Raw genomic sequence first — 18,534 nt, 5'->3', positions numbered from 1 at the left:
TGCATGCTACATATCCAGTCTAGTAATATTAATTTAAAAATACTTATGTATTTTTATATGTTGATAACTTTCAAAGCATATTTGGTAACTGTACTGATGAAAAGCAAGGTTCTGGCATGTTGTTTTTCATATCTGACTTAATGCTGGAATGCATGAACTTGTTTTTTAAAATATAATTGTAAAGATAATTATAGTCATTTTAATGTCTTCGTATTTTCTTTTAAAAATCTTCAAGCAACTTTGGTTCAGTTGATATCCAGGCTTATTGTTTCCTCCTACTATTTCTTATCATGTATTTCCTCATGTTTGAGAATTACAATAGAAATTTTTTTTGTTGTGGTATAATTTAAAATTAAACTAACAGTATAAATCCAACATTGACTGAATATTTATCTCCTCAAATATTTTACAATCAAAATATATAGTTCTATTTGTCTTAAATCCAGATAATTCAAATCTTTTTAGGAGAAACATATCTTAGAGCTGCCAGTACCATACAGCAGTATTAAAATATCTTTTGACCAAGTAATCTTTTTGATGCATAACTAAAAAATCTATATATCTGTACAACAATGTTTGCTGGATTCTATGATTTTTCCTTCAAATATTGATTCCATCCTTAATGTAAACTGTCTCATTTCAGAACAATTTACTGATTTTTTTTTTTTTTTTTTTTTAATACTTGTGCCTCCACTGCATTATTAAGATGTTCATTGTGTCTGTATTGGATGAGAATTTATTTTTCTGATAAATTTCTAGTTCATGAAATCAGTGTATGCGACAATAACCCTCAGAAATTCTTGGTTCTACTTCCCTCTTCCACAGAATCTGGGACAGAATTATCATTACGGCCTTGATTACAGCAGCCTTGATTGCAACACACTTGATTCCAGTGAAAATTCCTTCAGTCAGAGACCTTGATCAATTACTTCAGCACAGCAACTGCTACGCCCCCAGCTTTCAGTATCATCCATACCATGTCAGTGATATGTCACTGGATCCATCAGAGTCTGTCGATGAGGCCTTCTACCTCGAGCTATAGGAGGCGTTGCAATCACATATTGTCCTGCTGGGAGACTTCAACTACCCAGACATCTGTTGGAAAAGTAGCATGGCAAGCTACAGGCAATTCAGGGCACTCCTGGAATGCACTGAGTGTAACTTCCTGAGTCGAGTAATTGATGGCCCCACCTGGAGAGGATGTGATACTTGGATCTGTTGCTCATAAATATAAATGAGCTGATTGGTGACATCAGGATTAGAGGCTGCCTGGGCTGTAGTGACCATGCTATGTTTAAGTTCAAGCTCTAGAGGGATATGAGACAGGTGAAGAGTAAAATTAAGAAGCTAAACTTTAGGAAAGCTAACTTCCAGCTCTTCAGTGAGTCGGTCCAGAAATCATCTTGGGAAACTGTCCATATGGACAAAAGTGTGGAGCAGAGTTGGCAGATCTCTAAGGAAGCTTTCTTCAGGGTGCAAGAACTCTCTATTCTCAGGAGTAGCAAGTCAGGAAAGAAAGGCAAGAGTTTGGTGTGGATGAAATAGGACCTGGTGGTCAAACTGAAGAACGAGAAGAAAATGCACTGGCAGTAGAATCAGGGACATGTACTGTAGGAAGAGTATAGGGAAGCTGTTAGGCTGTGTAGGGATGGGGTCAGGAAAGCCAAGGCTCAACTTGAACTGAACGTGGCTAGGGATGCCACAAAGAACAAGAAAAGCTTCTACTAGATGCTCAGCTTGAAGGGGAAAGGCCAGGAGAGCATATCCTCTCTAGTAAGCAACAGAGGCAGGCTGGTGGCAACAGACAAGGAGAAGGAGGCTGAGGTATTTAAACATTTTTTTGCCTCAGTCTTCCCTGATAACTGCTCACCATGATGTGACTGATATTACTTTTAATAATGTGTTAATTAAGAGCTCATCTGTTGGTAGAAGTGTGTGAATTTGTGTTCTTGTAGCAGTGGAATAAATATAATGTAAAAGTTATAGCTGTTAAAACAGATATTAAGAAGTTTTTACATTAAAAAAAGGAACTTCATCTTATATCCTCATGCAAGTTAAAACATAAATTATAATAAATGCTGTTTCCATAACTTAATTAATGTCAATGATGTTGTACTAGAATGAGTTCAGGTTTAAATTATTCTCTCCTGATTTCATATATGAAAACTATTCTAGTAAATTCCTGATGCCAAACCAGTAAAAATTTACAACTCTATACATAGTTGATATGCTTTCAATGATATGAATTTAGAAAATTAACTTGTCAACAAGCTTCATTTCAATTAATTTGTCAGAGTATGACCTGAAGTAGAGTGGTCTTCTGTTGTATATTTAAACATTTAATTTTTCAGAAGGAACAGACTATAAAATAGCCTGTAGCATCAGTAATTATGCAGCATTCATTTCTGTTGAAACAAACTTGAGAATGTGATAGTGTGATACAAAGGATAAATTCTTTTATTCTATATCAGCCATATTTACTATTTTGTTTTTTTTATATAGTTTTACTGTATAAATTTTTTAGTTATATTTTGTAATCTTTGCTAAAACGTGTCCACATTGACGTATTTTTTTTTTATCTGGCCTTTTCTATTTGAGCAAAATGAGTTGAAAGTCAGAAAACCAATATGACTTGTAAACTGAAAAGTCCGTCTTTTTTTTTTTTTTTTTTACTTTGTATAGCTTTTTAAAGAACAATTTTAGACTTTTTCCCTGAAAGATGATTACAGTTATGTTACTTATACTAATTTCAGCAGTACGTAGTTTGTCCTTTTTGATAAAATGTTACTATAATTTTTTTTCAAAAATTTTAAATATTTTTGAAGAAACTGCTTCGGTATTACACTGAAGACAGGATTTTCCTTATTGGTTCTTTTAACAATAATTAGTCATACAAATGTGTTTTTATTTTTTATTTTTATTAGTGATGATGACTGCAATGAAGAACTATAATGAATTTCAGATTCAGTAAAAGTAGTTTAAGTATATCAGGATTCAGGAGACCTTAATTATCCTGGAAATCACTGCAAAATATATAATATTTAAATATTGTTACACAGTGGTTTTTGCACATCTGGCTTCTATTGGCCTATCTGAAATTATTCTCAACACTGCGATTCATCAGTTGTTGGTCACCACCAGAGTCTTATAAACTTTTGTGAAGTGGTAATCATGACTGCGAAAATATTCACCTATACAGTCATCACTTAGTGTGCACAGTCAGCAAAACTTTATGAGCTAGAGGTTGAGCTATAGTTATGTGATGCTGTATTCCCTACACTTTTTGTCATAGGCCAGAGATCTTATATCATTAACACTATAAATGAAGACTTAACATATGGCGCTAAAACACTAAATGCTAAACTACTTCTTTAAAATTTTCTCTCTGCTGTGAGGTAGCAAAAAAAAATTCATGTTACCTCTAGGATATTCTGTTTGTACATGAAGACCTGTGTTTCTGCCTATTATGGTTTTGCATGTGGTTGTTATTATAAAACTAATCCCAGTACCTACATTTTTTTTTTTTTTTCTCAAGCTGTTAGGCAGAGATAGGCATTGGCTTGGCTGACTCTCTACATGTCAGTGGCAAGATTTATGACTCTCCTGTCTGCTTATCTGAGAACATGCAATGCATTCCTCAGTTTGATTACTAATCAGGCTATCCTGAATACAAGGTCCATTGGAAATAGAGGAAAAAGCCTTCTTGGGAAGGAACAGCATGACTCAGTACACTATAACTGATTGGAGAAACAAGTTCTCTTCTACAGTAAAGTATAGCTGAAGTACAAAAAGTGTATTCATTTCCTTTCCTTTTTTTTTTTTTAATCTAGTGTTATTTCTGATTTATTTTCCAGTATTAAGCTAGTAGATGTATTTTATATACAATATTTTATTTAAAAAATACTCAGCCTTTATTGCTAAATACGGGAACAGTAAGGAGGAGTGAGGAGTAAGACCAAGGCAGTTGATGATTATGCGTTAGGTTTCAAGTGTATCTCATGCGACAAGAGAGGAAGCACTCTATTGAATGCTCCCATTTCTATCAATGCCTGGATTCATACATACTTGTGTCTTTGCTGAGCATCCTGAAAATATCTGGAACATAGACTTCCACATATACTTAACAGAGCTCTTGACTGAAGAACAAGGAGCTGTTATTTTATGACTAGATTCTGAACCATAGAATGTTGATGTGTCTGCCTAAGTTTCTACTCTATGTAAGTATGCAACTTCACAGTTGTACACCAAATTCAAGTAGATTGATTAAAAACTGTGGTACCCTGAATGCAATATTAAGTTGGTCAAAGTTAGCAGCTGCTTGTTAGTATGGGGGAACTTGGCATTCTCAGCCATTTTGTGTATTAGTAGGACATGGCGCATTTTAAGAACATGATGATTCAACGCTCTTAGTGCACAGATTAAGATTGAAACTACTTCTTTCAGCATCCAAAGTATTGAATTATGGGATATTAATTCCTCACTGTTTCAGAAGACATAAAAATAGCCTGAAATTGAAGTGTAAGTTTGACATTGTTCAAGTTAGAAACTGATAGAAAACAAGTATATGGCATAATTATATTCTAAAGTTCTTATTTTTAATTCAGCATCCATCTAGCAAAAAATGTTAAAAAGTAGTAACCAGAAGCTATATTTTCCTTCCTCCCAGGAAAATACTCTAATCATAGGATGACAGAAACAGATTGTTCTTTCTACCTGTTTTCCTTATGAATGGAAATCTACCTTGATGAAGACAGACCTTGTGCTGCCACCTTTGAGGGTGTGCATTTATCATGAAGACAGAAAAAGTGTGAATGAGAGAAGAAAACACTTAGTGGAGAACATGGGAAATTATACATGCTGTTGCCACTTACAGAAGTTAGGGGCTTTGCCATTTTCATAAACTTGTTCTTTTTATGTGATAGACTATCACTCCCATTAAGAATTACATGAATATGGGAGGTCAAAACCATCTTTATTTTAGATATACTGGCTGCATCTTTGACAATGTATTCCCAATCTCAAGACTTTGAGATGAGGAGAATGAAAAATACAGGAATAAAAAAGCAAGATTGTATTGAGCTTCAGGCAAATATAAGTTAAGGAAGAAAATCTTTCAATGGAAAAAAATGAGCATAAACTTGTATTCCATGTCTCTGTTTTGCTGAAGTGCCGTGTGCTTTTTGCTGCAGGGCACTTGTCGGTGTCAAAACTCTCAGCCATTCTCTGGTCCAGTTCCAGCTCAAGCGCTTCTCAAATTGGAGGTCATGACAAGGCAAATCTGAATTCTCTTGAAATGAAGACCCCTGCCTCCCTGGTGCTGGTCCCAGAGCTGCAGCATGTTTCTCCAGGGCAACTGTGGCATATAGGCAAGCCAGGATGTCATAGTTCAGACCAAAGTCTGCCCAGTCCAAGATGTTCTGGTTGCTAGCAACCAGTGGCAGGTGCCCTGGGAGGAGCAAAGAAGCAAATCTTCCGTGATGCATGCCCAGCAGTGCCTAGTTTAGCTGTTGAAGTAAGGCAGAAGGTGCTCTTGCTTTCAGCTACTGCCACAGAATGTGAAAGATGTAGCGAATATCAGGAGGAGGCTAGCAAAAATTCAGGTAGGAAGCTTGGGGTCCCTTTTCTGAGTGGTTTCAAGTTACAGAGTGGATGACGCCACTCGTGAGTCAAGTGTGACCTCGTGCTTCTCATAGGGATTAGAAACTAAGCAATTAAGAATGGCAGTGGCCATCAACAATACTGTTTGTTCTGTTTTGTTGAGAGTTGGAATAGTTGGACTTGATCTTGAAGGCTCTTTTCATCCTAAATGATTCTAAGAATCTAGTGTAAAAATTTCTGAGAGAAGAAAGGTACACTGTATTGCATATTTCTCTTTGTAAATCCTTTGTTGCTTAGGATATAATATTTTTTTACTGCTTACTGTTTTACTGTTTACTGATATTATTTATTCAAAATTTTTTGAATAAGTGTTTTCCACATGTCTCTAGGAATATCTATAAAACCTGTCTTAATTCTGATTATATTTATGGTAACTTTTTGTAATTTTTCTTGTCTTAATACCTATATTTAGCATACATTCACTATTTTTTAACTTTCTGCAACATTTAAAAAAAAAAAAATTAACATAGAATCTTCCTATATATCATAGCTTGATTTATAATGTTTAGACACTATAAGCCTTAAACAGCACAAAATCTTGTCTATCAGATTACATTGTCCTGAATAGTTTATTAAATTCAAAAAGCAGGAATCTCATGTTATGTTATTGTTTAAACAAATAAGGTTAATTTTTCAGTTTTAAAATGTACTAAGTCCATATTTGCCTTTTTTTTTAAGCTTCAAATTGCTGTTAATATTGGCTACCTATTATATATATTCTTATATGTTTAATCAAGTGAATCATTTCTTGATTATCTGGATTATTCTCAAATGTTTATCTCTCCTATAAATGCTATTTTTAAAATAGTTATTTGACAAGTCTCATTTCAGTGGTTAATACTTGTCGAGCATCTGTCCCTAGGGCACTCACCAGGAATTTAAGGGCTCACATGCTGGGAAAAAAAAAAAATAAATAATAACACCTGTTCTCCATATTCTGTTGAGAAACAGACTGGAAGAATCAAAAGGTTTGCAAATTTGAAAGGCCATTTTGTGTTTAATAATATATGAGAGGGAAGGAGTTAATAACTTAATACACATTATTTTTGCTTTAGAAATGATTTGTCTAATTGGATGCTCAACAAGACTTTTTTCCAAATTTAGGTTGTTTGCAAAGTCTGGTTTTAGTTCCTATACTGATAGTTTCTTTCTGAGAAACCAGGATAAGATTTTTTTAGATAATACAAAGCCAGGTAGCAACATTACTTTCAAAATGAATGCGTACACATTAGGAGAAAATGAATGAAAAACTTTCTTGCAGTGATGTAATACCTGTCTTGTCCTAGTTACTATTATTCACAGATACTGTTAACATAAGAACAGAAAGGGCAGTAGTGATGCTGACTTTTTTTTTTTTTTTAGGTATTCTATGCCTTGGGAAGAATTACTTTTATTGACACCATATTCTTGGCCTTTCCAGAACAAAGAATAAATTATTATTGCAAAGTATATATTAATTTATATTTCATGGGCAGTGATATCTTATTACAAGATGAGAAGGACTGACGTACAACATTCTTGTTTGGCTCATATAAGATTAAGGCAGTTCTAGAAATTGCCTGTCTTTTTAGGTGTGTCCTACTCTGACAGTCCATTTGGGGATGCTTTCAACATGTGATCGAGCTTTATGTAGACTGTAGTTGAATTCTCTATTTGTTGAAATTAAGATTAGCATATACATTGAGCTCAGTGCAGATAAGTACAATTTGAACCTCTGCTCAACATATATATGTATGTTCAGGTACACAGTTGTGCTAAAATATGTATAAATCAGTACACATCTGAGGCACAATCAAGACACAGTCTGAGGTGTCCTTCTAATATTCTTCTTTGTGAATTGCATTTCCAATGAACTTTCCACTTCATTATACTATATAATGCATAGACCAGTAGAAAACAAGGCTCCAGAAATCTTGCCTTCCATGTACCTATGATCTAGAAGTTGTGAATGCAATTTTTCAGATTTAAGTATGTAAAATAATAATTACATGTTCTTCGTCCTTGCACTTTTTTCCTTCTAAATAATGTGATTATTTTATATTGTCATAGTGTTTTTATTTCTACTAGTAAAGAGAGTGTCTTTATAATAAAAACAACAAAAAACATACAAAGTATCCAAACAGCAACAACAACAACAAAAAAAACACTCAACGTATTTTCATTAAGGTAAGTTTGATTAATGTCTAGTGCTGTTGGGTTATAGTTTGACCCCAATATCATTATCACTGAAATCATGGGATATTTTACACTAATTGCACTATATCAAGTTTATTAGGTTAAGAATATTCTATATCCTACATATAGGCTGGAGAAATTTTTTCCAAAATGATAATAAAATTGTTCTTTTATGCCATTTTGGCTTACTAGTGTTTTTTGTTTTTCCTTTCTTTCTTTTTTTCTTTCTCTCCCTCACCACCAGGTGGTATTTTTGAGTGTGTGGAATCTGGTCCAATGGGAGCAGAAGAATTAGCCTTCAGATTTGCTGTGAACACAATCAACAGAAACAGAACTCTTCTGCCAAACACTACATTAACATATGACACCCAAAAGATAAATCTCTATGACAGTTTTGAAGCATCCAAAAAAGGTAACCATTTGTGTATTTAATTTCTTTAATTAGCAGCTAAAACTCACGTGCTTTACCTACCTGAAAAAGTCTGCCTATAAAGATATCCAGTGACATTGTACAAGGTTGTAGCTGACATTAAAGTGTTTTATATATTGCCCCTTGAAAGCTGTAATGGTAACTGCTCGAAAATTACATTATGTCAACTATGTTCCCACTACCCTATCCAAAAACTATTTCTTTAAACATTTGAAATCTGATTTTTTTTTTTCCCTTGAGTTTTGTGATTAGGGTGTTTTCGAGATTAGATCTTCTGGTGTCAGAAAACACTTCCCCCATCCTTTTTTTTTTCCTGGAAAATGCCAAGTGCTTCCAACTTGCAATCTTGGAAAAGGCTAAGAGTTCAGTGGTGTAGTCAAGTCTGTATGCCATCAGGCATGTTTCCAACATTACTAGAGGAAAGCCTACAAAACCCTCTCATTCATTAAGGCTGCTCAAAATCTGAATGTGAATTTTTTATGGTTTCATGGCTAAAATCTCATTCTCAGATATTTACCAAAGCTCCAATTCAATTTTAGGTATTCTATCACTTTAAATGCGTCTTCACAAATATCTTATGCGACTGGCATATTTTATCAGGCATGTGTTGCAGAAGAGAGCAAGTAGTTGTTTTGCTTATGTGATGTGAACAAAGCATAAAAATAAGCTTGAAAATTAAGTCTTTGCTTAAGAATGTTGTTACCAGGTAAATGTAAAAGCATCAGTTCAGATGATTTTTTTCAAGATTATAAAATATTATGAACACTTTTTCCTAAATTTTCAGATCTTTGATTTTCACAAACAATTGAAGTTATGAGCTATTGCTTTACATTCTGATCTAAAACACTGTGATGCCACATAGGAGTTATACTGCATCACTGCCTTATTGTAGAAAGTTGAAAATCCAGTAAAAGTCCTATATGTCCTTTTTTGATTGAAAACCCAAAACTTTGTGACACATTATTTAATGGTAGATTTTTTTATAAATTGAAAATCAAATTTCATATATATGTTTATACAACTGATTCATATGAATCCTTAACAAGAAAAGGTAAACCTGTATTTATTATGAGAGATTTGGACCTTAAATCTTCAGAGAGATCTAGTCCTCAACATGTCACTCTAACTGAGAAACCTACACAAGAAGAGATTTTTTTGCTAAGTAAATTGAAAACTTCTGATGCTACATTAGAAATGCTAGCTAGGGAAAAGCTGCTATGTCAGTACGGATGTATACGAAGTACATCTTTATAATGGAATACAATCCTGATTAAAAATCAATTTAGAAATGATAAATATTTTTGCTTTTTCTTTGAAACATGTAAAGTTTATCTTGCTAATCTGTTTATTTCTCAAATTAACCATTTTACTATAAGGCTGTTGATGCTAGATATGAGAATAGACAGTATCTCTGTATGGAAATAAGCATTTTAATTGTTCTGAGATGCTTTGATACATGAAAAATATTATAGACTAAATATTTATGTCTAGCAAAATGATTTATTTGCAGCAGAGAGTGAGAAAGGAAGTATGGTATTTCTTTAACAAAGGTTTTTTGAATAGTTATTCTGATGAGATAAATCATGTTCTGAGAGGCTACTCTTTCCATCTCAGCCAATAGTACATGAATCCTTAATTCTGGCCCCATCTTTCTCTGTTTCTCCTCATCTTCTATCTTTAACTACTTCCTGATTCTAACGCATTCTGCCTTGTGAAATTTAATTGAATAGTTTGTCCTCATTCCTGATGGAAGTAATAAAAAGTGAAGAAATCTATTCTGTATTTTTAATTTTTTAACTATCTTAGAGTTGATAACTCTACTTCTAGACCTTACTTAGGGGTTGCTTGGAGACTGAAAGGTAGCCTTACTATTGCTAATTCTTGATAGAATGGAATAGCTGATGTTAGAATGGCAAAATGTCATTGATTGGATATATTTATTGTACATGTTTGCATCTTGTATGAGAATGCAAATCTTTATTTTTAACTAGTCAGGCTGTATAAAAATCTGTAATTTTTCAGTATTCATAGCTTTTTGCTTCATCAATTCACAGTACAGCCAACCATATTGATGCTGAGAGATACTTTAGTCCAGAATCAAAGGCTAAAGGTTAGCCTAAAATGGTTCATTTTATTATGATGACTCCAAAGCAAGTTTGAACAGTGAGATTGAAACATTTAACTCATTCTGTGGTTCATGATTATGTCCATTAGTGACCAGGCAGGTGCTGCATCAAAAAATAGCCTGTTTAGACCTCTTACTAACAAATACTTTTTAAACTGAATACAGATTAAATATCAATGGGGTTTTAAAGTTGCTGTATGAAAGAGCAACCTGAAGGCAAGATGATATTTCCAAGATACTGTTTCAGTGAAGAGTAATGTAAGTGCAAACAAAATATCCTTCAGTGCACTACAAAAATTGGTATGCATCTGATAGAGTTGTATTAAATCACATGTGAAAGCATTGCATTATTCAAATCACAGAAACAGAAAAAAAAAAAAAAAAAAGCCCATTGAAAAGCCATCTGGTAGCTATTGCTGTTGTTAGTGATCCCATTTACTGACATTTGCATAAAGCTTGTTGATTACTCTTAGGAAGGGCAATATTAGCATAAATGTTTTTTTATCAGGCTAGTCATTTAGGCCTTAATCCGATGCTTAGTAATACAGTGGAGATCTTGTGTGTATATGAGAAGTTCATTTAAACCACTGATGTTCTGCAAGAATAAAAAGGTGTGCCAGCATGATTTCTGGAAGAGTTGTAGTATTTTTAATCATGCTGAAAAGGACAGACATGGCACAATTTAAAAAATTAATTTCAACTTATTGAGGAAAAATAATGCAGTAAAATGTGTTTCTACTGCTTCTTTCCTCAGTTGTGAGGGACAACGATGTTGATGTAAAAATACTAAGTAATCTAACCTCATATAAATACATTCATATTGGATTATGGAGATACTTTCCCTTACTTCTCTCTGCCAAATAAGATACTTCCTTAGAAAGGCACATGCTTATAAAAGTTACGTCTATAGCAGTGATTTGAACAGGAGCAGGACATGGACTGAGAAACTGGTCTCCAGTATTGCTTAATTTTCCTGGCTTCCTTCTGCAATGTGCCAACTCATCTTCTGCAAGTTAATGCTGGAGCATACTGTAGGAAATAAAATAGACAAGTTACTACTGAAGCATGGAATAGATGGGGCCGTCCTATATTGGAAAGAGGAACACTGAGCTACTTTCACATGGCAGTATCACGTCAGTCAGACATTTGCCATTAAATTTTTCAAGTCAGCTTATATGCTTTTCAGGCATAGAATTGTCAATTTAAATGAAATTTGTCATCTGCTTTATACTTAACTGGAATCCATTTGACACGTACATTTTCTGAGTAACTAGGATCTCAATAGGAATAGTGTTGATGGATTGATGAAGAAGTTAATGTTTAAACAGCCTTGGTTAGAATACTGTCCCATAAGGCCCTTTTCCAAAAGTAATACGCAAATGAGTATTAATCTTTTCTCTTGTCAGTGTTTTTCAAATTATGCACAATTGCTGGCCTTTGTGACTTCCACTGACATAGAAGTGTTTATTAAATGTAGCTGAGAACTATTTAGAAGTTAAGTGTTGCTATTCATCAGCTCACAGTGAAATCTTAGAAATGTATTCAAAAGTGCAAATCGGTGTGTTATAGAAGAAAGGAGCTTTCTCAGCAGTAAAGTTATATTTCATGGAGAACCTTTTATTTAATATGAATTGTGCAATACCTTCTGGCACACTGCCTTCTTTCCTCTCATCATTGACAGACTTCTGTCTTCTCTTCAGCCTGCGATCAGCTATCTCTTGGGGTAGCTGCCATCTTTGGACCATCCCATAGCTCCTCAGCTAATGCTGTACAATCAATCTGCAACGCTTTGGGTGTTCCACATATCCAGACCCGCTGGAAACATCAGGTGTCAGACAACAAGGACTCCTTCTATGTCAGCCTCTATCCAGACTTCTCTTCACTCAGCCGTGCCATCCTTGACCTTGTGCAGTTTTTCAAGTGGAAAACGGTTACTGTTGTTTATGATGACAGCACTGGTAAGACTAAATCATGCAACTATGTGCAGATATGATTCCATGAATATATATTCATGCATACAAGAAGAAGGATGAGGGGTGTCAATACTGTTACAGCTTTATTTTAAGAAAGCTTAATTATAAGAAATTCCATTGGCAAGGTGTGTAACAAATAATGCAGATTTGTTAGCATAAGTATTCTCATAGTTATCCTTCAGTTGCTGAGTTTTGTGTGTTTGAGATTGCAACTGTCAATAAATCAGGCACGCTCTATCTGCATTTTCCTCAATATCTTCATGGTTGATAACAGCTATGTCTTCTGATTTTATTTAAAACTCAGTTTCTGAAGAAAAAGATGATAACTTGAAAGATGTAATAGATTGGCTGGTCAAATAGGACAGCTACATTTTAGTGCTCCTCTTGGCATATTAGCCAAGTTAGAAAATAGTTACCATATTTGTTTGGAATTTCAGTAACTGCATTTTCAGATAGTTGCAGAAGGAGCCCTGGTTTTGGTTCCTAAGAGTTGAAAGCAGAGGAAATGTGGAGGTTTGTTTTGCAGATGATTCACATCATTTAAAAATGACCTGAATTTCCATCAGAAATACCCCAATTTGATACCATTCCTTTAACCTCACTCTAAAACTTCTGGTTTGCTCTGGCAGTGGTATTTGGTTTGAAATTTCAAAAAACTTGTCTGATGTGAGGCTTATCTGCTGGAGGTTAGAACTATCAGCTGGTAAGAGGAAAATCTGTCTGTAATGGAGGATACACGGAAGTCGTTTAGTCAGATGAGAGATTTAATATTGTGGAAATACTAACAGTTTCTTCCATGGTTTTTGAACTGACACTGGCAAACCCATAATTCTGTGAAAAAGAAGGTTGTTGACGATGTTGATGATTCAACAGCTAGTAAATGGTGAGGAGGAAGCAGAGATGGAAAACAAGAACACATCAGTGAAATTCAGAGGCTGTCTTTCTAGAAGTTTGGCTGATGCTACCAAAGACATAATCAAACTTCTGGTTTCAAGTTTAGCATTACAGGCTTACAAGAAAAAATAGTCTACTTCATTTTTAATTTTTAATTTAATTTTATTTTTTTAACTCTTGATTTGAAATAGGACTGAAGGTAAAAAAAGAATAGTCGAATCTTAATCAAGTGAATACTGGAAAAGTATTTGTGGTTTAGTTAAATGGTTATAGATTTTTATTTACATAAATTTGAAATATTTTTTATTTAAATCACTCAAAGACTAATTTTAAAATATCCAGAATGGCTTTTGAAGGAGATCTGCTTCTGATGTTCAGGATCCTGTAACGTAGAAAACAGCATAACTTGGCACAGGAAAGAATGGAGGTTGCGTCATTTTGAAACTGGGAACAGAGATGCTTCTAAAGCGACATAATCAGTAACACTAGAGAGAGTAAAGGTCAGGTTGAATACAAAGTACAGACAAACAGTCAAGACTCTACAAATATGGTGAAGTAATAATTAGTAAAAATGTTACTTCTTGGTAAAGTTTCAGTAGGAAAGGATTCAGTCTGTTATAATAAGGATAGGGTAGTAAAAACAAAAATGCTCTGAGAATGGGCAAAGGTGTTAATACTATGATAAGACTTAGTACCATCTTGGGACATGGTGAAAGTTGGTTAGCTGAGTCTGTTCTTTCAGGGAAAAAGTTTGTCTCCTTTTTCTGTGAATCTCTGTTTGAATATTACTGCACTAACTTTTTTGGCTTCAAATAGTATCTATGTTCTCCTTCCTTCTATGTCTTCCTTCTTCCCTTCATCTTAACTCTCATGAGACATTTTTTCATTTAGTCCATCTGTTGTACAAACTAAAAATTGGAATCAGACTCCTGAACTTTTTTTTTTTTTGCTAGTCTGAAGACAAGTACTGCTTCCTGTGATCATTCTAAACTGCAAAGTATGTTCCTTTTAACTAGAATTTTCCATAAAAGATCTATCAGGAATTAAACCAGAGATCAGTTAGGATTTTTTTTTTTTTTTTCCTTCCCCTTAGAGTAATTTATAGTTAATTAAATACCACTAAACTGTCCCTGGATGCTAATTAAGTCCTTTCAGTTTACAGGTTTGCTACAGTCAATTGTCTTTAGGAGAGAAAAGGGGAAAAATGACAGTATGTTCATCTGCTGCATGACCTAATATTTTTAATTGGTCTCAAAACAACAAAGTATCTTTTTCAAAATATTAAAATTTCAAGTGCATATTGCAATCTGTCCTAAGAAAAATAAGGCAGATAAATTCTGAATAAGTCGGTACATCCCAAAATATTCCAAAGCTAAGTATACATGAATGGTTAGATGCTGGAACCTTTAAATTATACTGGCACTTATACTGGCAACTAATGCTTTATGCAGATCAAGTTGATGTAAACAGAGTTTTGAGATTTTTTCTTAATTAACATTTGTTTTGGTCTTGAGTGAATGAGTATAAACACCAAAAATCTGTTGCATCTATGAACAGAAGCCAAACTAAAAGCCTGAAAAATGGCTTCAGAAATGAAAATGTTTTATGATGGTCTTCAATGTTGAATGCAGTGCTTTAAATCAGATGAAGGAAAAAGATGCCATTTTGTTGATATTTTTTAGAATAATATATTAATGGCACTGATTTGTAAATAAAATTATTTCCTTCTTGGACCAGCATAAAAATTCACATTATCTTATTTCTATATTTCCCACATCTTATTTTCCTATGTGCTATATCTTGACGATGTTTTTTCCATACTATTGATTTCCAATTATTGCAAATTTATAATGAAATTGAATATCTTGCAGAAAATGGGTACATGGTGATGGAAAGTGGGTGACGTTGCTAAAAGATTAAGGAAAGATGTTTGTAATGGGTTCAAAGTAAATCTTAGATTAGGAAGAAAATTTTTATCTAAGTATTATATGCTTAAGAAACTTTAAAGATCAGACAGATAAAAAAGCAAGGATACATAGTGAGATGGCCTGAAAAAGGTTGCTCATATCTTTATTTTTATGTAAATGAGTTGAGTAAGCCCTAATTTATGTGAAAAGCAGTTCTTCTTTGTAAACACATGTGTGCCTGTTCTTAGCAGAATGAGAAAGAAGAAAGAAAATGAGAATGCTGGACTGAACACTTGACATCTAATACAATGACAGTGCATTTTACCTAAATGTAGGAAACAAGACTTTAATCTTGATGATATATAATAATAGACCTACAAAATGACATTGCAGGCATGCAGTAGAATGTATTTCAAGGTAAATTTTATATACAAGGGTAAAGTTTGTACAAGAACAGATAATATGCAGAAATAGGGAGAGATGTGTTGAATGAAACTGGGGAGCACAATCCACAGTGATCCACATTACAGTAGGAGACTTTTGCAGAGACCAACAGTGCAATTTCTGTGGATTAAAATCCAAATAAATGACTGAAATATGAAAATTAAGTGGAGGATTTTTTTCTTACTTCCTTAGAATCATGTAACAAAACTAACAAAAGGCAAAGGTTTCATCTCAAAAAATATTTGTCATTACCTGTTTACAGGGAGGAGGAGTACAGAAGGACACAGTTCTTTACCATATTCTTAGACAAGGCTGCAACTTTTAGAATGTATGCTGAAATATTTAACATTTAAAATACTGAATGCATGTGTATGGGAGATTCTTCTGATATTTCTGATAGTGAAGAAATGCTTGGGAATGGAAAATTATTTTATTTTTGTGGAATTAATTTCTCATTAATAAATGAGAAAATGTATTGAATTAAAGAAAGCGAATGTCATTAAAACTGGAATTTCTGCTGACTAAATTGGTTGGAGTCTAAAGCAAAGACCATTCATTGACAGCTTCTTAAATAATATTGAAACTGAATAAAACAAACTAAAAGTTGAGAAATGTCCTGAGTTTTCAAATCACTCAAGTGAGAGACTTATTAAACACTTAAAAAAAAAAAAAAAAAAAAAAAAAATGTAATTTTAGATGTCTTAGTTATTTCATTTTGAGAAGTCATGGATGATAGGTGGTGAAGCTCTATAGTCTGGAAAAGTTAGAAAATTTAGATTTATTCCATGTTAGACAGCTATCCAAGCTTTGAACTGCATTTGTCCTGGTTCCTTAGGTTCACCCTTCTGTTCCTAGTAATTACTTGGAACCTACTTAAAATTGGGTAGGATACAGTGAGATTTCTTTCTTTATTTTATAGGCCTGCCCCATGAATTTCTGTCCATGGTAAATGCTGCAGTGCTTATATTAATACACTTTAAAGGTCTCAAGGTGATGAGTAATTCTCTATTTAACTCTATAAATATTAAATAATATAAAATTTCCCCCTTTGACAGGTCAACTTATGTTTTAGGTAAGGAAATTGGAGTAGATTAGTTAAATACAGGTTTCAGAAAGTCACACTGTTCTAAGTTGCTTACTTCTATGCATATTAGAGAAATAGTACCCTCATGCATCCCTTCCACATGGATGCAAAGAAGAACAGTAAAGCTCTAAATGTTGTAGATTGGTTATGGTTTTATAGCAAAACTGAAAGGACATATTTACAGGGTGCACATTCTACTTTGAACATAAAAATTACACATGCAGGCAATAAGCTCATGAGTTGCAAAACTTGAGAAAACAAAACTTGTGTTAATTTTTCTTAATAGTTTTGTGTCAAGAAAGATGAGAGTTTATCAGATTAGAAGCTTATGAATAAATTATGTGGTAGAAAAAATAAAAGGGATTAGGTTTAGTCTAGTAAATGGAAGGTCTTTCAAAGGAAAAATCACACAGTAATAATCCTGTACTGTTTTTCTGTTTTTCATGGCATAGTTATAGAGACATTGAAATTCTTATAAGAAATGATTTATCTAGAAACATTTAGGTTAGAATAAAATGTGTCCTTGTAAGGCAATGGAATCTTCATCTTCAGGGTTACTTTATTTATTTATTTATTTATTTATTTATTTGTAAGTGGCTATGTTCTCTGCCTTTGGTAGACAGAACAAAACAAAAATGACAAGTAACCATGAACTCTTGTCACTGTCACTAGTCCCAACACTACTACTTCCTCTGACTTGAGTAAAGCTGATGCTGACTAATGCCTCTATTGAATCAATGTTTAGAGATATTGTATTGCTATTAACTTATTGCATTGATGTTTTTCCTCAAATTGGATTAATATTAGCTGTCAGTAACACAAAAATGGTATCTATGTGGTCTTTTATGTATTTATACTCTTTTGTGCAATTTTAGATTGCATTTGTTCTAGCTCATTGAAGCAGATGCAGAATTCACCTGGCTGTATTTGACAGTCTGGGCGTGTATTCTCTGTGGAAATAAATAGACTTGTATATAAAACTTATCAAAGATTCAGAGTGGGATGGGATAGCTTGTCAAGCATGTTAAAAGTAAATATTTCAGTGCATTTCAGTTTGTGCATTATCAATCAATAACCAGTTATTTGATGTTTTTAATGGAGTGAATTGAATGAATATATGAATGAGGGAAACAAAGGAGTCTTTAGGCATCTTATGCATATCAGCTGGAGTTCCACGCAGTTCTGTTCCACATCTGCTCTGTCACTGAATCAGAGAGGGAATGCATTTACAGAAAGACATCCCCAATTTTACAGAAACTTCTCTTTGAGGATAAGGTCTTTTAAGGCCTTAAATAAAAGAATCAGATTTGGTAGGGCTGTAAAATTGCTAATATTTTTGATCTGATTTTAGAGCGTGAAGAGAGATTTTCTAGACTGTTTACATATTGCATAGTATCTTTTCAATACAGAGTGTTTCATGTGCTGTGCACAGTAATTTCGTGTGAACATTTAATTAGTAATTCTGTGTTAAACCTGACTGTGGTATTCGGATGTAGTTGATTGTTTTAGCATATTCTTTTTCTAAGAAATTTCTTGTATTATTATTTGATAAAGCTCAAAAATATTTTTCATGGTGCTACATGAAAATATCAGATGTAAAGAGGATTTTGTGAAGCTAGTATTTCACTTTTAAAGTATTTTGGACTTTCTACGTTTTGGAAGTTAAGAGATACTTAATCTAGTTTTCTGAAAAGAAAGAAGTTTAATACTCTTATTCTTTTTGATAAATGGACATGCTTTGTTCTTTGAGGACAAATTTTTGGAGATTTAAATTAATTACTTAAAAAGAAAATTAAATGTCATCAAGTTAAACATAATGCATGAGTTCAGCTTGTCTTTCAGGA

At 33.5% G+C, this 18,534-nt stretch overlaps 1 protein-coding gene across 1 annotated transcript in view; it reads left to right on the top strand.

The window, feature by feature from the left end:
• GRIK2 (glutamate ionotropic receptor kainate type subunit 2) overlaps positions 1–18,534 on the top strand; it is a 366,322-nt gene that overhangs the window by 108,888 nt on the left and 238,900 nt on the right. The window contains exons 2-3 of the mRNA XM_085217584.1: positions 8,078–8,245; positions 12,089–12,346. Of these exons, the coding sequence (XP_085073710.1) occupies positions 8,078–8,245; positions 12,089–12,346 (426 nt within the window). The remainder of the gene's footprint in view (positions 1–8,077; positions 8,246–12,088; positions 12,347–18,534) is intronic.

Source organism: Meleagris gallopavo, chromosome 2 (genome assembly GCF_905368555.1).
Source record: "Meleagris gallopavo chromosome 2, MGAL_WU_HG_1.1, whole genome shotgun sequence".
NCBI lineage: Eukaryota > Metazoa > Chordata > Aves > Galliformes > Phasianidae > Meleagris > Meleagris gallopavo.
Note: the sequence above shows the minus strand (reverse complement) of the source record. Positions and strands in the feature narration are given on the sequence as shown.